The sequence below is a fragment of the Theobroma umbraticum genome, unplaced genomic scaffold, assembly GCF_002168275.2.
Source record: "Theobroma umbraticum cultivar Fairchild unplaced genomic scaffold, ASM216827v3 scaffold_51.0, whole genome shotgun sequence".
Classification (NCBI taxonomy): domain Eukaryota; kingdom Viridiplantae; phylum Streptophyta; class Magnoliopsida; order Malvales; family Malvaceae; genus Theobroma; species Theobroma umbraticum.
The window spans coordinates 4,888,710-4,912,192 of NW_018397260.1; the positions used below are offsets into that span (position 1 = coordinate 4,888,710).

Consider the following 23,483-nt stretch of genomic DNA (forward strand, 5'->3'; position numbering starts at 1 on the left):
TACTCACAACCATATGTCATGAATTTATTTAAGTACTCTGTTGATAAAATAATATCTCCAATTTGGGGGCTTCCTTGGGTAACCTCCTGGAATGCTTATCACGATCTGTTTATCTTTTACAGACCTAAATTCTGAAAAGTATTCTGAATCCGTTTCCTGCAAAATTTCAACAGCGTAAGCAACAAAAAGAATCCAGGCAGGAGCCACAGCATACATTCATCCCTTTTCCATGGCAACATCTTAGGAGAAGGCATGCATAAATGATGAGACAGGTCAAGATCGTTGATCAATAAGCCATCTACTTTCACCTAAAAACCTCAAATAAAGCCTGATAAGTGAAATGATAAGTTGCAAACCAGCTCTGTTTTAACTTCATGCAAACACACACAAAGACCAAAAAGGTGAAGAGGGTTCTTCAACCAGTAAACAATTAGACATATATCCAACTCCGCATGCAGGGAATAGCTCTCTCAACAATATTACGCAATTCTCTCTATTTGTCCCTCTCTGTGAGCAAGTTCCTTAATAGGAAGGAATAAGAAATACCGGTGTGGTAAAGTTGGGCACCTGAAGCAATCGGGAAACCAAATGTGTGAAAATGCATAAACAAGAAGAAAGCCACAAGAGTAGGATCTGACTCAATAATCTCAAAAACTTAAAGTTAAATATTCAAATGAAGTTTTTTCATTGAAATTTAAAAAAATTATTAAAATTTTTAATTCAATAAATCAACTATCACATATAATTGAGATAATATAATAATATAATATAAACTCTAAATTCAAAAAGATTAAAACTATAATACCTAGTTATTGAATATTTATTGAAATAGCAATTGAAACTCATGGTATTATGAAGATAATAACATAATAGACTTTCTGCGTATTATTTAGAAAAAAGTTAAAGTTAAAAAAAAAAGTAAGTGATAAAGAAAAATTCTAAAGTAGATATTATAAATTGAAAAAAAATGATAATTGATTTTATATATAAAAAAATAAAAGATTGATTACAACTAAAAGAAATAGTTGAAAAAAAAATTGTTAGAGATCATTAAATATGTATTAATGTTCTTTATTGAAAATAAGAGAAATAGAGAGTTGAGAATTAATAGTATGGTAAGAATTGAGAAGTGATAAAAAATTTTAATTTATTAAGTATATAAGTAGAGAAGTGAGAAAATTTATTATTTTATTAATTATTTTGATTTTTATATGAGAAATGAATTAAATAATTAAAAATTAATAAAAATATAAAGAAGAAAGAAAATAAATAAATAAATAATTTAATTTTTATAATTTTTTAATATAATTAATTATATTATTATCATAAAATTAGAAACCTAAAGCCGCCGTTTTAATGATTTTACCCTTGAGCCGGCACCTAGGAACGGTAAGCTCTAGACTGCCAAAAGCTACAATGAATGCGTGATACACTAAAGAATGTGATTACACACACTTATTTCTGACGAGCACTTCCATTTTCCCATTTTAGGATCAACGACTATAAGGTTGAAACCAGGAAAGAAAAGTCAATAGTCATCATAATTCCATGAGTCAGTGGTTCTTGGAGCAGCTAATGAAAAATTTAGAACATGTAAGCAAACAACTAAGCGTGATAGCGAGTAAACAACCTTGCATGCATGTGTTCGGATCACAAGCGGGAATTGCAAGGGACATGATGTTCCACGCAAGACTAAATGGTTGAGGATGGTTCCTCAACAAGAGATTAGAACAGAACATACATTTTTATTGCAACATCCTACATATTAATTTAAATAGCAGCCTAAATTGTCCGAACTATCAAAGTAAAAAACTCTGAAAATTGTGATGGGGTTTGATGTGCAAAATCTGCCCCAAATCGGACTTCAACGTGACAGAAGACACAACATAACACAATGAAAATGAATTTGAAACACTTTTACATTTATAAAATTTAAGCTTCAACTGAATTATAACATTATAATAGTTTTAAGTCATGGAGACAAATAAAGTTACTCCTATGCCCCATACTTGGGTGCCTTCCAAAGCATAAAAGCTATCTCATGCAACAATTTGTCAGCTGGTATGGTGAGATTTCCTGAACGTTTTTTGAAATCTTCAAAAGAAAAAATCTCTACCATATCCTTACGAGTTAAAGCTTCTTGATATTGAGCAACTAACATGGGACTATGAGGCCTAACATCATTTCTTGGACTTTGATGAGGAAAGAGTGTTGAAAGAGGAGAATTATTCTCATAATTATTGCTTAATATTGACAAACCAGACCCATCAGCCTTTGACACGTAGCCGTAGCTCATAACGAGGGACAAATGTAAACAGGAAGTAATTTCAGTTCCAAGCTGAGCGACATGCATAATAGCCCCAAGTTAAAGCATTCATGAATTTTATATCACCTGCAGTACCTTTGCCTTTTTCAGTCTATAAATTCTCCCCAGATCCAATATGCACAATTACTAAATCAAATTGATTGGTATCTACTATCTTTCCTTCTTGAAATCCAAGCAACGCCAACAATTCCGAAGCCATATAATTAATTGACTGTGCGAAGGTAAAATTGATATCAAATAATCCATTCAAATGCAACACATCAAAGCCAAGTTTTTCTCCAAAAGATTTCAGACTAGAACTGTTGGTCTGTAGAGCAGCTCTCATTCCCATAAACCTGTCTGACATGGTTGGAATCAAGGATGACTTCTGGGACTTCGCTTCAGTAGAAAGTTGCCCATTCTGGTTAAAATATGCCTCGCACGCATCCATCAGTACCGCAAACTCTCTTACTATCCTATCATCCTCGCTTTCTGAAGGAGGAGCATTAGGGAGGCTCAAAAAACCACAGTTGGCTTTTGATGCGAGAGAGTGGAGATGGGCATGCGATGGCTCAATGAAACGGGCCAACCCATCCCCGTATAACACCAATCCTCGGCTTGGCTTATTCGCCATTGCTGTTAATCAAAAGCTCAAAACACAAACTTGAAACCAAAAAGAAAAAAGAGATGGCAGGAAAGGAGAATCTAGATTCGAATATTATTTCACACTAAATAAATATATCTATATATATATATATATAATTTTATCAATAACTCCTTTTTATACTTGCTTGAATGAAACTTTCAAAATTGTTTTTAAGCAAAATTAATATAATATAAATCATAATGGAAATGAAACATAAACTCTTCTAAATCTATAGTTTGAGTGCATGTCCATTTAAATTCCTTTCTCAAATATACATCTAGCAAATTAATTTATTTCATTTTATAAATCAAACATAATTTAAGAATACCGATTATATTTTCGATTTAAAAGAAAGAAAATGGATAAATTTTGACTCAAATTATGTAATTTGTATAGATTTTTATATATATATCTACTAGAAAAAGGGGGCTAATTTTATATATAATATAGATTTTTACACTAAATCAATTTGAATTTATTACCTTTATAATATACACAATTTCAAATATAAGATGAGACTCATGCCACTGTTTCTTTCTTGATGAATTGTCACATGTTAAATTCATTATCTCTACATGTGAAGGGAGTATTAGAATGATGATAAAAAAATTTCACCTCCATTAAAGTTTTTTTCTCTTACTTTTTAATTTATAATAATAATTGTTATTATTTGAATAACAAACTTCCATTCAATAATAACCAAATCTTTTAAAACAAATTCTAATCACATTTCCCACAAAAGCTTTATCTGTGTATAATTTCTTTACCCCAGTCCAAGTCATAATTGAATCATCATGATACTGTGACACTTGATGATCCAACTTAAATTTCATTTAAACCACTACCCATCGATTTCTTGATAGGTTAAGCAATGTGATGGATTTGATTCATTTCATTGTTTAATAGACTTTAAACAATCGAAACGAGAAATTTCCAAAGGCATGGAGGCATGGCACTAAGGAAAAGAGAAAGGGCTACCAAGTGCCAACGAGGAGGAGGGGGTCGAAGGACGAGCCTACACCGCAAGGAAAAGGAGGAGAAATGCCACATCTTTGCTGACGCAGACGCCATCTACAAAACTTTTGACTTCAAGGGTCAACTCTTTTAGCACATATTCACTGACGCCACCCTCCCACTCTAGCTGGAATCCGACACGTCCTAGCAACGGACACCACAGAAAAGAATTCAACAATTTCAGGCTACCGATTCCTTGGCCTCCAAGCCAATTCAAACCTCATCCCACATGAGACATGACCCTACAGGGAAGTTTCGCTACCTCTTTCTCCCCGCCACAGCAGCCTATAAATTTTCCAATTTCCTTCCAGAAAATTAATCCCATTCAGTCCATCCTAATTCTGCCCTCCAAGACAAGCCTGGTTAACAATCATCTAACCGGTCTGAATCTTTGTTCTATATATAGCAATCCAGCAAATCCCAGATTTCCTAGTGCAAGTTTTTGTCAGTTAGGCAATGGCTGGAGTTGGTTTTGCAGGAGTTGGTCTAGCAGAAGCTTACGTGATGCGATCTCTGCATAAAGAGAAAATGAAGAAAATGGAGAAGGAAGAGGCAAAGACTGATAGGATTCTCGATGAAGAGAAGATCCCTGGTGGTTGTTTCTTCTGGGTGTCTAAGAAAAGCCATTCTGCCAAGGTTGCATCTGCTGATTCTACAGAAAAACCTACTCAAAACCAAATATGAGATGACAAAAGTTGTCTTGGGGGACCTTCTTGGTTTTTCATTTTTTTAATTATGAGGCTTGGTCCTAGCTAGATATTTTTTGTTTGCCTTGTTTAAAATTTATTGGTTCTTTAACCTTTTGGTTTGATGCATATTATGGCCACGGAAAAGGCCTTTTAGCTTGATAAAAATAGGCATATTAGGCAAAGCTTAGCATCTGTGTGGTGAGGAACTGATGATTCTGTACTCTTATTTGCGCCAAAAAAAGGAAACAAAAAAAAAAGGTCGAAACTTGCAAAATTTGTTTATGTACATAAATTGAGCATCAATATATATATATTTTCCCCTTTTTTATTGTGAAAAATGTTTTTTTATTGTGATGAATGGCAGCTGCATCTTAATGGGAAAGAAAATGGACCCATGGCTAAGTTTGGGCCTCTCTGTTTCGGCCTAAGGGTTAATATCAATCGAGTCTCTTCATCCAAAAGTAATAAAGTAAATAAGATACAACTAATCATGTCTCCACCTCTCATTAACCACGCCTAAGCCTGATACACCAAACCCACTTTAACCACCTTATACTTTCTTTTTTACCCTTTTTAATTAAGTAAAGGTCAAAGAGACCAATTATATATATGATTAAGAAGTTGGGATTAAAGTATTAAATCATGATCTCATAAAAGATACACTGCCATTGTTTCTAATGTAAGATCTGTTCATGGGGAGTGGGTACAAAGCCACTCCAATTCCACAGGATTAAAATGTAATACCACTAATCAAATCAGAAGCTGATCTCCCCACCACGCCACTGCTTTTTTTTTTGACTTTTATCTTTGGGAGGTGCACGTGCTTCCTGGGGCTATCACGTGCAATGTCCACATGATGGTGAAGGGTGTATCACGTGATAAAGGGGTGTGGTGACGCTAGCTTTAGCTTGCCTGTGTGACAAGATATAATGAAAACTCTGAAATTTGGAGGCCCTTTAACCAGAAAAACAATGCCATGTGCATAAGGTCCATCGTGGCAACTGAATATGACCCCACGATGACAAATTTCTATGCCAGAGTTCATGCACACATCTTGCTCCTGGACCAACCTAATCATGCACCAATGCTTCTTTTACATTTTTTTCCTATGGCTGCTACTTGTTGTCTACCTCTGCAACACTTAAAACTACTTTGATTGGAATTATGGAACAAAGTTTACTTCCCAAATGGTAGACCCAAGCATGCTCTAGCTTTGAAGTTACAGTCTATCACCATATTCTGTTCTAGACCATGACAAATCTAGACTCGTAGACCATCTGCTGTTGAGTTTATTAACTCAACAATATTTGAGTTATTTCATTAAAGGGTTATCTCTCAATCATGCTATACCAACTTTTCAGAGTAAAAATAGACTTGACTACGTTATAGTAAAAAGTCCAAATTAATTGAGCTTGAGCATGTGAAGCTACAGAAGTAAATTATAGGTAAAACTTTTATCCAACACTCATTTAATATTTGTTTTAAAAGCCAAACTTACATATAATTTCAATCACAAATCCAAAGTACCAGTGACTGAGTCACTGGCATTAACAAAAGAAATAAAACATGATAAGGTATGGAAAGAAAAATGTCCAAAGTAGTGGAAAAATAGAAATAAAATTGTAACCATTTTGAGTAAATCCATGGTGGTCCAGAGGGAATAGAGATCCCCCTAAACAACCATCAAACTTCAAAACTCAATTATGAAATATGAATGGTCCAGCTAGGTCTGAAGTGGAGATCAGTCGTATATGCCTGAATCATGGTCATTGGGTCAGTCAATTACACCCCTTTTACACCTCTGAAAAACTCCAAATAAGCTTCAGATTAATCCCTGTAATGAAAAACCCAAAAAGGGGGGGCTTTTCAGTAAACTCAAAAGGGGTTCATACCCCACATAAGTATATTCATAATGGCAATTAAAAATCCTGATTTTATTAATTTGCAATAATTAGCAAACAATTGACAACAACCCCAAGCTTTGGCGGGATGTCTCTTTTCTGCTAATGCAAATCAAATCCCATCCTTTGAAACCTGAAAGCTGATATTTTACCTGCAAACAAACCTCCAGTACACCTTATTATTTCTCTTCTTTTTTCCCTTTTTTTTATTTAAATCAAAGCAAAACCCCAACATTTTCTCCTTATTTACGCCAACTAAAACATCCACACGCTCTCCCAAAAATCCCACCCAACAAGAAAGTTTACTACAAAACACCCACACAACAAATAATAAAGAAACCCAACAGTTCGAAATATAAAAAAGACAGCTTTTTTTTTCTCTGTCCCTCTCAAAACTTGCTCTTTTTTTTTTTCTCCTTATTCACCGTGGTTGTGTCTGAAAACAGAACCTTCTCTGTAAAGATTTGTCTACTCTTTCTTCCAGCTTAAGCACCTGCAGATCCGCTACTAGGTACCTACCCTCATTGTTCCTCAGCACTTTTTTTACTGATGTATTTGGTTTTCTTTTTCTTTGAGTGGTTAAATGGACTAAAAATGTCAACTTTTTACATGGATTATTGTTTTTCTCAATTGGGTCCTTTTTTGTTTTTGTTTTTCCACTGACAAATCTGGGGGTTCTTTTTTGTATTTGTTTAGATATTTTGTTAAAAGAAAAAAAATTAAGGAAAAAAAGAGTGGTGGTGTGAAGCTTTGTTATAGGTGCTATTCCTTTTTCTACATTTGGCTGTGGCATTTGGTTTTGGATTCTCTTTTACTCTATTCCTTTACCCTTTTGTGTCAGTCTTTTTGAAGGTGGTCTTTTGCATCTTTGTTTCTTTTAAGTTTGTGAAGTGGCGTTTTCTCTTCTTTGCTTTTGTCTTTTTTTGAGGTTAAAAATTTTGAAATTCACTGTTTTTTTTTTTAATAATAAAGGGTTTCGATCCGAGATTTTTTTCAAGTCAGCATTTTGAAGTTTGTTTCTGGGGTTTGGCATTTTGGGAAAGGTCTTGCCTTTCTTTGAATAAGGTATGTTCTGGAATTAGCTATTTTTTATGTCTCTAACTTGGCTTTTAGTTCAAATATTCTCCTTACACTCTTTCAGTTTGGATCTTGTGTTGGTTTCTGAAGTAATGGCCGTGATCTGAATTGACCTTGTATGTGTTTGGGGGTTTGAAAAAGCTGTGCCATTTGCTGTTACATCTTTTTTCCAAATCATGTTACTGTCTTGATGAAGTAGACTTGTTCATGGGATCTTAATCCTGGCAGTAGGCTTTGTATTTCAAGCATGTGTTATACTTGCACATGAACCAGCTTGTTAACTGGTCTCAGCTGTCAATGTTGGAATGATATGGTCATATTTCGGTTATTTGTTATAAGCAGGGGCAGTTTAATCAAAGGGATTGTTATGTCATACAGCTGGTGATTAATTGATTTGCTGGTAATGTCGAGGCTTACTAAGTGGAAGATTGAGAAGACAAAAATAAAAGTTGTATTCCGGTTACAGTTCCATGCTACACATGTAAGTTACATTTTGTATTTGTGAAATTTTGTGGCACATGTTTCCTTTTTAAGTTGATCCCTTCTTGATCTCCTTAGTTATATGATTAAAACAGGTGAATGAATTGGTATATTAGAATTTATCTAACAACAAATATGTACCAAATCGAACAATGTAGCTTATTAAGGTGAATTAAGAAATCCGATGACTATGCATTGAATGTATAACTTCAGTTCTATTATATGAATGTTCTAAGATTCTCACCTAGCAAATTTACCTTCTATGTTACTCTGCTGTGTGGCTGCATTTTCATGTAAATTGCTTCATTTTGTAGGAAACATATATTAGAAAGCAAAGTATTGCTTTTAGGTCTTTGGCTTTTTCACAATTAAAGAGTTTTAGGTCAACTTTTTTGGCACTTCAAACAAATATTTCCATTTCCCAAGGAAAAACTTGGTAGGGAAAGTTTACTAAATGGTTTTAGATTGTTCAATGTCCGGGAGTTTTAGAAGGTCAACTGCTTGAGAGATCAATTTTTATGCAGTAGCCATGACTTTATTCTTTAACTCATACCTTCTTCCAGAACCTGTTCCATGACTGCAGATTGCATTTTTTAGTGTATGATACACCCTCCTATAAGAGTAGTGTCAATCCTCATGCTCCCGCAATTGACACATGACCATCTTGAGTCCTGCATTTGGGCCATGATGTATTGAAACTTGTAAAGATTTTTAGAAGGTATAAAACACGCAGTGGTATACATGACAACATCCATGTAAATGAGAAGAAAAAACAAGCAATTAATCGGAATATCCATCCATATGATGAAAGTTAGAATTTAATGCTTTGATTGGTAATTATGTCAATGCTTTATGTTATGCCTCTTTTAGCCTTGTTGATTCATATTAACCATAATACTGGGAGAAAATTTAGAATGGTTTAACATTAGTCCACTAGACTGAACTTCTTGAATCATCCAAGTGAATCCTTTTCATCCATTTTATCTGGTCTGTGCGTAAAATACTCTTATGTTGTTGCTAAGTGGTAAGCTTTGAGTTGCATGCCATTTTACATTGTTTGATTGTTCATATCAACCGTAATAGTGGAAGAAGAATATGATGTTTTAATTTTAGTCAACTAGACTTCAGCCCTATACTGGTTGAATCATCTAACGAATCCCTTTCTCCATTTCATCTGGTCTGTGCTAAAAGACTCCCAAGTTTCCTACTATATATATTGCTTATTTAATATGTGATTGTTTGTCCATCTTTCATAACTGGGAAATATATTCTGATGCATCATTCATCTTGATTGTCACAATGACTGTATACTATATATATTTTTTCTGCACAATTCAGATTCCACAAAGTGGATGGGATAAACTGTATATATCCTTCATTCCTGCTGATTCTGGAAAAGCAACTTCAAAGACAACCAAAGCAAATGTGAGAAATGGAACTTGCAAATGGGCTGATCCAATCTATGAGACTACGAGGCTTCTCCAAGACATTAAAACTAAACAATTCGATGAAAAACTCTATAAGCTTGTTGTGGCGATGGTCTGATCCTAATCCTTATACTTAAGTTGCAATATTTGAGTGTGCGTACATACACACACACACACACACTCTTTGCGTGATTTAAATTTGAATTGCAAATTCTGATCCGTAGACAGTTTATTCCACACTTCTAGTCACAATTAGAACAGATTTTCTTAACCTCTTCTTGTTTTGACTGAGATTAACTATGTCTTTCACCTGAATCTGATTGGCATCAGGGTTCCTCACGATCCAGCCTTCTTGGTGAGGCTACCATCAACCTTGCTGATTATGCTGATTCATCAAAGCCTTCTATTGTTGCATTGCCTCTCCATAGCTGTGATTCTGGAGCTATATTACATGTAAGGTTTTTGAATTTCTCAAAACAGTCTTGGGGGAATTTTGGTAGTGCTTTTTGGATCACTCAGGTCATTACATGTATTTAGAGGCTAAAATGTTTTTGTGTAGCCTACTCTGAAAAGTTTGTGGAACTCTTTCATGCTTGTTGTTGAAGTTTCTTCTCTGTTATTAGAGATTGATAGTGTTTTATGCCTAAATAATGTTTAATTTGTATCGATTGACAGGTCACTGTACAACTGCTAACCTCTAAAACTGGTTTCAGGTATATACTAAAAACAAGTAAACTTCTTGGTTCAGCTAATTTCTACTGGCTTATCTGTAATTACACTTGGTCTCAGGGAGTTTGAACAGCAACGGGAACTTAGAGAGAGGGGATTGCAGGCAGGGCCAGATCAAAATGGTCCTGATCAGTCATCTTCTGGGAAAGTATCAGTTTCTGAGGAGATCATCAACAGTCACATGGACAAGGTTCAGTCATCTGTTCTTTTGGATTCCTAGATATTACTATATTTGTTGTATAGTAGTCAAGGTTTTTTGCTTTTGTTTCGTACCTTTATTATGAGATCTTTACACATATATACAGTCTGTGCTGGAAAATGCATAGTAGATCATATGTCTTTTCTTTCCATGACAGTTATTGAATAATACAGATTGCAACATATATTCCTCTTGAAGAGGTTTTAATTCAGATTACACATGAAAGTATTAGCGGTTTTAAGGTCAATGAGATCACTTCTTGAAGAGATGTGATGGTATCTATTTCCTGGTTGAATCTAGAAGAATATTAAATCACAGAGATAATGATTAAATAGAACTTGTCGTTACTTAGAATGCCATTAATATTTGCATGGATTTTTATGGCTTTTCTGTAGAAACCATGGAAGATGGTGTGCTTATGAGCCAATGTGAAGATGTTATTGAAAAGTCAAGATGGTTAAATGAGCAAAATTTATATTGTAAATCTCTTTAGCAGTCCCATGTTACAATACCAATATGCAGAAGTGCTTTCAAAAATAAAGTTTTCCCATAAATTTAGGTTTCTACATTTTGGGTGAAAATTAGGTTGTCTAAATTATATGAAAATCTATATTATAGGCTCTTTAGTTGTTCCAAGCTCCTTTATGAATGAGCAGCAAGTGCTTTCCTGTTGCCTTTCACAGTAGAGGATAATCTAATTTTTATGACCTTTTCTTCTGTATATAGGTCAATACAAGGGTTAGATTTAAAGAAAAATCTAAAGAGCACCATTTGCTTGAAGAAGAAGTTGGCCTGAATGAAGAATATGGAGACTCAGCTGTTGGGTTTGATGGCTCTTCAAATACTTCAGAAAGTTTATGTGCGGAGAAGCATGATACGTCCAGCACTCATGAAATTGACAGCCTGAAGAGCACAGTCTCTGGTGATTTGGCAGGACTTAGTCACAGCCCTCAGCAAGAGAAAGGGGATCCCTCTGATCATCGGATTTTGGCACAGGGGACTAACGATTGGGTTCATGGCTGGAGTTCAGATTATTCTGCGGATAATGACTTAACTATTGCTTATGAAGAGAACAGCAAACTCAGAGGATGCTTAGAAGTGGCAGAGTCATCTATTCAGGAACTTAAGGTGGAAGTAAGCTTGTTACAAAATCATGCTAGTCAAATAGGTGCCGAAACAGAGAAGTTTGCTGAGCAACTTGTCACAGAGATTTCTTCAGGAGAAAGGCTGGCAAAAGAGGTTTCTTCATTAAAATCAGAGTGTTCGAAGTTGAAAGATGACCTTGAGCAGATGACAAATTACAAACTATGCCCTGCATTGAGCAGCAAAGAAGCTATTAGGAAAGACCAGGATCACTTATCTCAAGACTTAGAGGTCACATGGTCAAAGGCACTTTTAGTTATGGAGGATAAGATACGGGAACTTCAAAACAAGGCATGTTTGAATAACCATGAAAGAGACCTTAGGTTCCTTCATGCAGACTTGGAGGCATTGCTTGGTATTCTGCAAGATCTCAAAGAAGGAACTCAAGAGGAAATATCTGTTCTTAGATCAGTACCATCTGAGAGATGCAACTTGAAGGGGAGCAGAGAAATGAGTTTACATAATGGCGAGCAATTTATACCAGAAACTAGTTTTGATGCAGAGCTTTACCAACCAGAACTAGACATGGTTCCATGTGTTAGTTTGCCTGGTCTTATGTCACATGAACCTGATTCTGTGGGTGCTACTAATGCAATGAAAGGCAAAATCTTTGAACTTCTGAGAGAGTTGGATGAATCAAAAGCCGAGCGGGAAAGCCTTGCAAAGAAAATGGACCAGATGGAGTGCTACTATGAAGCTCTTGTTCAGGAGCTCGAGGAAAATCAAAGGCAAATGCTGGGAGAATTGCAGAGTCTCAGAAATGAGCATTCTACTTGCTTGTATAGGGTGCAATCTACTAAAGCTGAGATGGAGACTATGCAGCAAGATATGAATGAACAGAGCTTGAGATTTGCTGAAGAAAAACAAGATTTGGAATCTCTCAGCAAAGAACTGGAAAGAAGGGCTATTATTGCAGAAGCAGCACTCAAAAGAGCACGTCTTAATTATTCAATTGCAGTGGGCCAGTTACAAAAGGATCTCGAGCTACTTTCTTCCCAGGTTATGTCTGTGTTTGAGACAAATGAGAATCTCATCAGGCAAACTTTTGTAGATTCTTCACAACCAAGCTCCCAAGGATACTCAGAGATGGTAAAGAATCGGGGATTGGATTCAGAAGAATTCCAACCTACCAAGCTTTTGCATTGTCAAAACCAGTATGTTGGGGTGAAGAAACAGCAGTTGGGTGGAGATATCCTTTTAGAGGACTTGAAGAGATCTCTCCATTTACAGGAAAGCCTTTATCGGAAGGTTGAAGAAGAAGTTTGTGAAATGCATTACCAAAATGTACACCTAGATGTGTTTTCAAAGACTCTCCAAGAAACTTTGCTTGAAGCAAGTGCTGATGTTAAACATATGAAAGAGAGAACAGATGAGCTTATGCGGCAATTGGAACTTTCAGTTGAGTCGAAGAAGTTATTGATGCAAAGGCTGCAAAGTGCTATGGATGACGTTCATTCCCTTAATGAGTACAAGGCTACTTGCATTGCCCAGTGTAATGATATGGCTGTGCAAAAACAAACTTTAGAAGCCAATGTAGAAACTGTCACCCATGAAAATCATCTTCTTTCTGAGAAGATAACTGAAATGGAGCACCACTTGATGGAATACAAAAGTTACAAGAGCAAATATGATACCTGTGCCATGGCGAAGACAGAGTTGGGTAGTTTATTGAAGAAGGAAACCCTGGAAAATGGTAATCTTCGAAATGAGAACTCTTCTTTGCAGGAAGATTTGAGAATGATCAAAAGTGAGTTTGATGAATTGGTTACTGTGAAGACAAACTTGCAGAATACTGTTGACTTTCTTCGAAACAGGTTGCTGAACTTATTGTCATTTTATGGCAAAAATTTTGATGAATTGTCCCTCTTGAGTGATTTGGTTGGTCAGGATATTGAGTCCAAGGACTTAACATCTGTCATGGTGCGGTTAGAGGAGGTCCAGTATAATGCACATGAAAAATTTCTTCATCTCTTGAAGGAAAACAAAGAACTGATGGAAGAACGAGATAAGGCTCTGGTGTCATTAACTGCAGTGGAATCAGACATGGTGGTGATGAAACAGAAATTCGAACGTGATATACGAGCCATGGTGGATAAAATAGATTTATCCAATGTAGTGGTACAAAAGCTTCAGTTAGAAATTGAAGCCGTTGCCGGAAAGCTCAGGGTTAGCTCTGAAGTTGAAGAAACTTATGCACGGCAGCAGAGAGATCTTTTATCTGATATTGAGCACTTTGAAACTGAGTTGCAACAGCTTACTTCTAAGAACAGGGAGATTGCTGAAGAACTCTTGGCGTTAGAGTCTGTCAATGAAGAACTTGGAAGTAGTAAGCTGACTGTGGCTGAACTTATGGAAGAAAACAAAGCTTTGATGCAATCTTTACAGGATAAATCTGAGGAGTCATCCAAGCTTTCTTTGGAGCTTAATGGTTTGAAAGAAAGTTTGCGTTCTGTGCATGATGAGCTGCTAGCAGAAAGAAGCTCGAAAGATAAATTAGAGAGTTTGGTTACAAACCTTACTTCCCAAATGAACGAGAAGCATCATCAGTTGTTGCACTTTGATCAGCAGAAATCAGAACTTATCCATCTCAAGCAAATGTTATCAGATCTAGAATCAGAAAAATCTAGAGTTTGCAGTCGTTTACAACAATCTGAGGAATGCCTTAACAATGCTCGCAAAGAATCTTCTTCTATTACTTTTCTGGAATCTCAGTTGTCTGAAATGCATGGATTTTCAATAGCTGCAGATGTTAGCCTCATTTTCTTTAGAAAGCAGTATGAGACCTGGACTGCTGACCTTGTCTGTCAACTTTCCCTCTCCGAAAGCCGCCTTGTGGAGCTTCAAAAGAAGCATCTTGATGCTAAGAGCATGCTTAATGGTTGTCTTGCTAGTGAAGCACATTGCATTGAAGAAAATGCAAGATTATCAGCGAGTCTTGACTCCCTAAAATCCGAGTTAGATGCTTCAATGGCTGAAAACAGGGTACTTCTCAATAAAAATAGCTCTGTAATAGCTGACCTTCAGGAATACAAAAGTTGGATTGAAAAACTTGAGTTCGGTTATTGTGAGGATAAAAAACAGTATGCTCTTGAAGTCGAAAGGCTGAAGCAGTCACTGGTCAGTTCTCGGGAAGAGATTGATAATCTGATGGTATTGAAGGAAGAACTGGAACTCAATGTCGTAATACTCAAAGCTAAATTGGACGAACAGAGCTCTCAGTTAACCTTACTAGAAGGGCAGAATGATGAGGTGCTGTTGCTGCAGAATCAGTGTAATGAGCTTTCTCAAAGGCTTTCTGAGCAGATTTTGAAGACTGAAGAGTTCAAAAACTTGTCCATTCATTTGAAGGAGCTTAAAGACAAGGCTGATGCAGAATGCATTCAGGCTCGGGAGAAAAGGGAATCTGAAGCACCACCAACTGCCATGCAAGAGTCCTTAAGAATTGCATTTATCAAAGAACAGTATGAAACACGGCTACAAGAACTGAAGCACCAGTTGGCTGTCTCCAAGAAGCATAGCGAGGAAATGCTATGGAAATTACAGGACGCCATTGATGACATTGAGAATAGAAAGAAATCTGAAGCTTCTCTTTTGAAGACAAATGAAGAGCTTGGAGTGAAGATCTTGGAATTGGAGGCTGAGTTACAATCGTTGATTTCTGACAAGCGTGAAAAAATGAGGGCTTATGACCTGATGAAGGCTGAGCTGGATTGCTCAATGATTAGCCTTGAATGCTGTAAAGAAGAAAAACAGAAACTTGAAGCTTCTTTACAAGAATGCAATGAGGAAAAATCTAGAATTGTAGTTGAACTTAGCATAGTGAAAGAATTGCTCGAGACCTCCACATCAATCATGAGTGTTCAGAAGGAAAGAAATGACAAACTGAAAGATGGTTGCATCTCTGATGAGCTGGTTGTCAATAATGCTCCAACTAGCAATGTTGATCTTAAATATTCGGAACAAGATACTTCAACAAACACTGAAGAAGCAGAACAGGCGTGCTTACTTCTCATTGATGAAGGTGACTGTACAAGGGCACTCAGAAATATGCAACCTGAGCAGGTAAGCTTTAACGTTTTGCTTGGAATATCTTCTTCTAACTATTGTTTTGTTCAATTACTAATTCACTGTTTGTGAGTGAATTATAATACTTAAATTTTCATTTCAGCAAATGATTCTGTTGTGTTGCATATATCTGCTTTGCATTATCTTAGACTTAATGGTATAATTTTAGAGAATTTAGTATGTTGATTATCAACTTACTGTAACATGCTGAGAAGTAGACTTCACTTAATGCCCTTTAATAACAGCCCTTAGCCTTCCATTCAAGTTCTTTTAGCTTCATGGTAAAAGATTTTCAAAGCATAATCTTAGAGAAAAATTTATTGGTCATAATCAAACAGGTATATAAGCTATGACATAATCTAACTTTAATCAGTGGTGGTTTTAATGCTATCTCTCTGGTATTCTAGTTCTTGCCTGTTGCTTGGCATCTTCTGCGTGAAGTGCTGATCTTAAGGTCTTTTTAGTTCTTTGGATGAGCTATCTTGCATTTTTGTGCTGGACTGCTAAGTACTTAATTTATGCTAACTGGTAAAAAAGTTTATTTCAAATTTACCCTATTTTCTTTAGCAAGAATCTTAGACAAAAATTATCTTTGAAGAACATGTTAATATACTTTCATTTATACTTTGTCTGCTGTGTGCAACCTTTCAATTTACATAGTGAAATTTCTTTGTAATGATGATTTGCTTAATTGTTTATCAGGACTTTCTTGCATCGAGCAAAGTAAATGGAGTTCAAAGTCTTGCACTTGTCAACCCAGAGAACTTGCTGAATTGTGATGCAAAACATCTAGCTTTAATCAATGATCGTTTTAAAGCCCAAAGTTTAAGATCTAGCATGGACCACCTAAACAGTGAGGTATGTATATTGTGTAAGCCTGTAAGGTGCAAGTTAGTGAGAATCCGACTAGAAGTCATTTACAATTTCTTATATTGTTGAGCATGAGGGAATGTTATATATTAATCTTCAGTCACCTGTTAGCTTTTCTGCAGTTGGGACAAAATTTTTTTAGGATAATGCTCAATATAATGGTGATTAATATACTTTTTTTTTTTGGTGCTTGTAGCTGGAAAGGATGAAAAATGAAAATCTGCTTCTTTCAGAAGATGGTCATCATTTCGACTCTAAATTTCCAGGTTTACAGCGAGAATTGATGCAGTTACATAAGGTGAATCATATGGACCTCTTTACTTCCATAAGGTTTTGATAAAAGCCATTCAACCAGGCTCTCAGTTTTGGCCTTTGCACAGGTGAATGAAGAATTGGGAAGCATGTTCCCTTTGTTTAATGAATATCCAGAAAGTGGAAATGCGTTAGAAAGGGTACTTGCATTGGAACTTGAGCTTGCCGAGGCATTGGAAACTAAGAAGAAATCGAGCATCCTTTTTCAGAGGTATGTTATGTTCTAGAAAAAAACATTAGTCTGCTTTTCTGATTCCTTTTCTAACTTATTGACAAAATCATTTGATTAAGTCTCTCACTTGTCAGAAGCTTGTGATTAATAAGCAATTTGCTTTGGCCTAAGGGGCTTGTATAGCTTTGACCTTGAAGGTTACTTCAAGAAATTTGCTGTGTCTTCCATGTTTAAAGTTCTAAACATGGTGCATATTAAATACCTAGGGACTAGATTGTTGTGTGCATATATGAGATTTACAAGAATAAGTGGAAATTCATAACCCTCCCTTAAATTTTGTTCTGTGACTTGTGCATCTCTTTGTCAACCTACTTTCAAACTAAGATAACTGGCTTGCATGAAATAATTTGTTACGTGCACACTCTATGATGATCTACATCTACTTTGTATGAGTTCTATTTATACCAGGATTAGCAGGTGTTGTATCTTTGTTGCTGTCTGCAACCTTTGTAAGCTAACTATAAGTTAATTATTTCCTCCAACTCGTCTGTAGTCATATTCTCAAATGTCTGTTATTTGTGTGCTGAAATTGTTGGCTGTAACATGCACTGATCACTAAGTTACTACACTACACTAACAGAGCATGGGTCTTGCGAGTCTGGTGTGGCAATTATGGTACACTCTCGTGTGTGTGTGTGTGTGTGTACTGTGACTCATTTTTCGTTAACAGATTCTGGCTTTGGCCAAGATTTATTTGGTCACAATGATGACTGAAGCAACCATTTTGGTGGCCTGGTATCTGGTGTACCAGTAATTCGGGTGTAGCAATCAAACAGATTACTGGTCTCCAGTTATTCCTTTTATACCATTCACAGTATGCATCTAGATATGCATTTAATTTGCTTGATCTTTCCCCTTTAAAAAATTTTAAAAACCATTGCCAGTCATGTATGATGTATCCAATGAGCTGAAAGAAACATTGACTGGGAAATTCTCATAGGCATCACTTGGTATAACTTCTGATAGGTGGAATCCTTGCAAAATTATCAACCCTCTTTCCCTACTGTTCACATCTATTACTTGTGCTTTTCCCTGGACTTCCCTTTACTGATTTCGTGTCTCCCTTTCTGAGCCTCATTGACACATGATATGTCCAGCAAGTTTGGCCAGAAAATCTTAATTTTATTATAAATTGCAGTTTGGGGTTGGGACATTAAGACAAGGTAGTTTAAACTCTAGCCCAGCAAATGGAACATCAAAGAAATTTGACATAACTTTCTCTTGTGGTCCAGCTCTTTCTTGAAACAGCACAATGATGAGGAAGCAGTGTTCAAAAGTTTTAGGGACATCAATGAGCTAATCAAAGACATGTTGGAGATAAAGGAAAGATATGGAGCTGTAGAGACTGAACTAAAAGAGATGCATGAGCGATACTCTCAGCTAAGCCTTCAATTTGCAGAGGTTGAAGGAGAGAGGCAGAAACTCATGATGACACTCAAGAATATGCGGGCATCCAGGAGGGCCCAAAACTTGAATCGCTCCTCATCGGCTGCTCTTGGGGACCATTCGTAAGCCATAAGAACAATCTCGGCTCTGGATTTCCTGTTTGCCATGTCCCAGAAATGACCACTTCACAGGGTTAAAGTTAATGACAGCTCCTTGTCATTAAATTATCAAATTTCTTGTGAATTCGCAGGCTATTGCAGAGTTCAAGTTCTTCAAGCTTGGTACACTGTCAAAAAGCAAAGCAGCTGTATTTCATGTAAATAAATATATATTGCCCGGTCTTTGTCACAGGAAACTAGTATCATAAGGTATAGATAGATGTAACACTTGGACCTTTTTCCCCCGGTCCTAGTGATGTAATTCTTCTATTGTATAGTGAATCAAATTCTTTGATTGACAGAATCATTTTTATTTCATTACTACAAACAACGATTCATCCCTTGTTCACCTCATCTCTCCCTTTCTCTTTGCTTTCATTTTTCTGCACTACCACTACTTCTGGCTGTAGTTTGTTGATTACCTGCTTTACCTTGTGTTTTCATTTTGCACCCCCATCTCGCTTGCCTTTGTCTCTTCTTTTGCTGATTTGGATGAACCTTGTTTTCACTTGAGGGTGCTCAATGTTAGCCTTAGGAAGCGAGTTCCATTCAATCCAATGGTTAAAGATTGAATATCTTTTCCAGTAAGTATAAATAAAAATGGAAAATGCTAACATCATCATCTCAAAATGAAGAATCCAGTAAGAATTTGCCACTCTGCTAATTGAGTGCTTGCACTCATTTCTGGTAATGGTTCTGGTCCTGCTCTTAACGTTCTTTACTTGGCCATGGATAAGCATTGAATTTTAGTTATGCTTCATGGCTAAAAATAAGAGAACGAAACAAGGAGAAAGGATATAAACCATTGTCCTCAATCTAAGGCCGCTCACCATCTTGATGAAAAAGATAATTGTAAACGATCAAACATGGGGTCATCAGGTATGCAGGTGACACAAAAGAATTACATTTTCAAGAGCAGTCTAACTAAAATTAACAAAATCAATAATTTTTCCTATAAATTTCATTTTTGAATCTTTTTTGGGTCTATCATCAACTAAGCTTCAAATTCAACACCCCTTTCTTTCACAAGCAATAATGGAAATGCTAGGTTTTCCAGTAAAGCAAACCACACAACCTTTTGTTTTTTTTTAATGTTTCAGCTGTCACCATCATTTGTAATCCCGAAACAAGTAATGTTGAAGAATTGCATCTCAACAGCTGTAACAGGAATGCATTTGAAGGGGCCGGCATCAGTAGAACAAGCATCAGCAATCTCATTAGACAGCTACAAGATTGTGCATGCACAGCTGCTTTTCTTTGGAGAATCATTCTGTTGTTTGTCTGTGGATAAAATGTCTTGAGTGTTAGTATTCAAGTAGGGATACAGCATGCTGATCGACAAGAGTTAGTACATGAAATAAAGTACATAGTACAGGTTAATGTAGTACTAAACACACACAGACACAGACATGATAATGTGAAGATGGTTAGTAAATACCAGAAGAAGTGCAAAAAAATGTCATTTGAAATCAAATGCTCCATAAGAACCATTCACACTTGATGGAATCAGAAAAGCCCGTGGTATAAACGAATTTCAGTGGCTAAAAAAGGCATAGATGTACCATAGCCCACAATTCTCTTCCACATGCAATGAATCAAATACTTGTCCTCTGGATTACCATTGTTTTTGTCTGACAAAGGAAGACGCAGAACGACATGCATTGTGATTACACCTCCTGGAAGCTCACCAACCAGGAGTCTGGACTCAGCAAGTGTCCTGTTGTTTTCAAGAATCTTTCCAGCATTAATTAGCTTCACATCCTGTATTGTCTTCGGGCAATTTTCTTTGTCTGTGAAACAGAGAAGAGAATTGCAGGTGAAAACATGAGCTAATTACATACCAAAACACAATGTTGTAATAACAAAACAAGTATTCAGATACAAGGCACAATAAGGGAGGATTAAAAGCAATATACGACCTCAATGTACTAAAAACAAAGGGCACTGAAGAAAAATATATGACAAGAGACAAGTGGAAATCAGTATATTGCTCATACAAGTAACTTAACTTCGTCCCGTCATCTAAATTGAAATTCAGATTACACGATGCTATATGTGTAACCATAGGCATTCTAGAATGGCAGAGTGGGTGTTATGTTTTCACCTGTCAGCCTAAATTAGCAGTGAAAAATAGGAACAACAATGCATCTGACAACTTCTTACACTGCCTTTCTCTATTGTTAACAAGTAGGAATCCAACAAAATAAATCATTGACCCTATATAATTCAAGAAATCTGTATGTTATTGATCTAAACTCATCTTTGACTTCCTGTAGCATTGGATCCAACATTATGAAAGGGTAAAGAAAAAATAACCAATCACCCAAATTTGCCACCTAAGAAGAAAAGTAGCAAAAGTTAAATCAAGCGAGTAGGGAAAGAGTAGAACAAAGGACTCGTAACAGAGTCAACCAATTTGCAAGCATACAGCACCTTCACTCTTGATACAGAATGATTTTCATTTTTGAATCAATGAATAACAAGACAAAGACGCCTTGCCTACAAGATAGACTAATCAGCAAAAGACTAAAAGCACAAAATTCATGATGCATACAATTATAAAGGTAAAAATGGTAAAGTTTGAGTAACCTCTAGGCCACTGTGCAAGTATTTTCTCTTTGAGGGATGCCACAGTTGTAGCTGGACTATACTTGCTTGGACCAATGTCACTTCCATCTGCAAGCCTGAATTTGAGCTCTACTAAATCTTCTCCAGCCATAGATGAAATCTCCCACAAAGGAATTCACCTCAAACTCTCATGCTAATCTCTAAAAGACCAGTCTTTTTTTCCCTCTCAATCAGATTGAAGGAACTGTTCACTATAAAGCCTTTCTTTTTCTGTGCAGAAGAAGTTCAACAAAGAACTCAAAGTTTGCTTCTTGTAAAGGAAAACCACCAACCTAAGATAATCTTTTTGCAAAATTCACCGCAAAAAGTAATCACTTGAACAATGAGGAGACCTCAAACTCCATAAAAAGAAGGGTATTTCTAGAGGCTTGAAATCTAAGAGCTGGGACTGATCAGAAATTTGGGATAAACAGTTCAGATAATGAAGAGAGAGAAACCTTTGCAACTTGATGGAGAAAGAGAAGAATGAAACCACCCAAACAGGATCTTTCCAACTGAGATTTTTAACCTGAATCTAACAGAAAATCCAATGATATAGAAAGTGACACCTTTTACATTGTCACCCGTACATTTTCAGTCTAATTACTAAAATAACCCCACATACTAACCCATCAAATGAATATATGACTAAGATCAACTTGTGGATAAAACTGGGTCATACAATTTCTTGACATGCAACTTTGAGGAATTTGAACTTAGTCAATTCCATGTAACATGTTCAAGACATGCAAAAACTCAGACTTGGGGAAGGGCATTTTGGAAACATGGCCACAGCAGAAAATTGAACAGTGAAAATTCTCAGAAAAATGGAAGGAGATGTGAAAGTTCTTGAGTTCACTTTAAGAAGTTGACCCAACAGCTTAGGCAAGTTGGAAGATTGAGGGGGCATATGGTGCTGAGTGGAAATCACGTTTTTATCACATTATTAGTGAAGTCTAATTAGATAATTGGTCCTTTCTGAGTTCTGAATGTGCAAGTTGGGCACTGACAAACCACACTAGCACCACTTTCTTCAAAAAGAGAGGAAATATTTTCTTCTTGTTCATCTCTTTTTCTTTATCATCTTAAATAATGCCAAAGTCTGATCTTTTTGCAGTAACTTCCCACCAATGTGAAAAGTGAGAATTATCAAGAAATTTCCACCTATTCAAACAAAATAATGGGGACATTAGAAGTATCATTATTGGAAGAACTGTTTTTATCATATTGAAGAAACTGGCTCCTTGTGATGGTGACACAAGAACAATTAGCAATTATTTATGAGCAAGCCTCATCTGACCGGCCTGCCAGGACCACCAACAGTGGACAGAGAAAACATAGGTTGCCTGATTTTAAGGCCCACACCATGACAATGCTTTCAAGTAAATTACGCAGCAATTGATGGCCAAGATTAAAAACTCTATATTTGATTCTTCCAGGTGAACAGAATCATACTCCAAAAACAGAAGGTTAAACTAATAATGTAAGAATGCAGAATCATTATCATTAAGATAAATTTATAGGTTGCATAATGAAGAATCTAACACCATTTGATGTTTATTCAATATTAATTTACTGTAGACAAGACTTGTGGTGATGCTAGGCTCAGATTCTTTTGGAGCAGTTTGGAATGGCGGCCACGCCCACAAACCCCACATCACTGTGAGGATCAAAGTTAGGGAAAGCCAACAACCGAGTATATTGACAATAAGATGAATAACAATGAAAATTTCCGAGGCCAGCTAGCAAGACCAAATCATGCCGTCCAAATTGTAACCAATTCAGCTTGAATCTGTCAATGACAGATGAAATGACAGAGCTGAAAGCGGCCTAAATCTTAGCCCTAAGGCAATCAACATTCATTCAAATTATTTCTAAATAAACTACTACTTAGGTTACATCAGAACTAACTACATCTGACTCAGGATGCCGAATTTCCCAGCCAAAGGCTGACTAATCAGAAATTCCTGGCAAGATAGCAATCCTCCCCACCCCAGCAACAAGGACAACTAATGAAATTGCAGTCAATTTCGAAGGGAAGAAGTTAAATGTCAAATCCTCTATCTTCTATTTTGGTTTATATTCCACCACCCCATTTTTCAATGATATGTTACATCTTCTGCAAGCAAATTCTTGCAATTGTTAAAAGAGTTCCATAAAAGCTGAGAATCCGAAATGGCCACTTCCTAAACTGACTCATTGTTGTCCCCACCACCATGTGTTTTTACTTGTTACTTTTCAAT

At 36.2% G+C, this 23,483-nt stretch overlaps 2 protein-coding genes and 1 pseudogene across 9 annotated transcripts; 1 reads left to right on the forward strand and 2 right to left on the reverse strand.

Moving 5' to 3' along the window:
• Positions 1-1,996: 1,996 nt before the first annotated feature.
• LOC110416493 (uncharacterized) lies at positions 1,997-4,425 on the reverse strand (annotated as a pseudogene). The gene is made up of 2 exons (XR_016351229.1): positions 3,930-4,425; positions 1,997-2,941 (listed from the first exon to the last, which is right to left on the reverse strand). The product of XR_016351229.1 is annotated as an uncharacterized LOC110416493 (transcript).
• A 2,397-nt stretch (positions 4,426-6,822) lies between these two features.
• LOC110417280 (sporulation-specific protein) lies at positions 6,823-18,982 on the forward strand. 6 transcript variants are annotated; one of them, XM_021429537.2, is made up of 12 exons: positions 6,823-7,066; positions 7,528-7,620; positions 7,975-8,113; positions 9,451-9,651; positions 9,870-9,992; positions 10,215-10,252; positions 10,329-10,458; positions 11,194-15,672; positions 16,378-16,533; positions 16,742-16,843; positions 16,926-17,068; positions 18,322-18,982. In XM_021429537.2, exons 3-12 carry the CDS (start codon positions 8,036-8,038, stop codon positions 18,599-18,601), a joined length of 5,730 nt encoding a protein of 1,909 aa, XP_021285212.1. In that variant the 5' UTR covers positions 6,823-7,066; positions 7,528-7,620; positions 7,975-8,035; the 3' UTR covers positions 18,602-18,982. The 6 variants fall into 6 exon arrangements, with proteins under 6 accessions (XP_021285212.1, XP_021285215.1, XP_021285213.1 ...); XM_021429540.2 differs by having other exon boundaries at positions 8,011-8,113; XM_021429541.2 differs by lacking the exon at positions 6,823-7,066 and adding an exon at positions 7,357-7,407 and having other exon boundaries at positions 8,011-8,113.
• A 539-nt stretch (positions 18,983-19,521) lies between these two features.
• Positions 19,522-22,044, reverse strand: MUB6 (membrane-anchored ubiquitin-fold protein 6 precursor). Of its 2 annotated transcripts, none has more exons than XM_021429544.2 (3): positions 21,223-22,044; positions 20,196-20,423; positions 19,522-19,914 (listed from the first exon to the last, which is right to left on the reverse strand). In XM_021429544.2, the coding sequence occupies exons 1-3, from the start codon at positions 21,350-21,352 to the stop codon at positions 19,859-19,861; spliced, it is 414 nt and encodes a 137-aa protein (XP_021285219.1). In that variant the 5' UTR covers positions 21,353-22,044; the 3' UTR covers positions 19,522-19,858. The 2 variants fall into 2 exon arrangements, with proteins under 2 accessions (XP_021285219.1, XP_021285220.1); XM_021429545.2 differs by having other exon boundaries at positions 20,253-20,423; positions 21,223-22,026.
• Between the last annotated feature and the right edge of the window lie 1,439 nt (positions 22,045-23,483).

Bases quoted from the DNA above. Each gene is read 5' to 3' on its own strand.
- LOC110417280 (XM_021429537.2), top strand. From the start codon at position 8,036: ATGTCGAGGCTTACTAAGTGGAAGATTGAGAAGACAAAAATAAAAGTT. The intron at 9,652-9,869 runs GTCTGATCCTAA...GATTGGCATCAG, and splicing joins ATAAGCTTGTTGTGGCGATG to GGTTCCTCACGATCCAGCCT. The intron at 16,844-16,925 runs GTGAATCATATG...GCCTTTGCACAG, and splicing joins AATTGATGCAGTTACATAAG to GTGAATGAAGAATTGGGAAG.
- MUB6 (XM_021429544.2), bottom strand. From the start codon at position 21,352: ATGGCTGGAGAAGATTTAGTAGAGCTCAAATTCAGGCTTGCAGATGGA. The intron at 20,424-21,222 runs GTTACTCAAACT...TCTGTTTCACAG, and splicing joins ACTTGCACAGTGGCCTAGAG to ACAAAGAAAATTGCCCGAAG. The intron at 19,915-20,195 runs GTACATCTATGC...TTTTATCCACAG, and splicing joins GAAGAGAATTGTGGGCTATG to ACAAACAACAGAATGATTCT.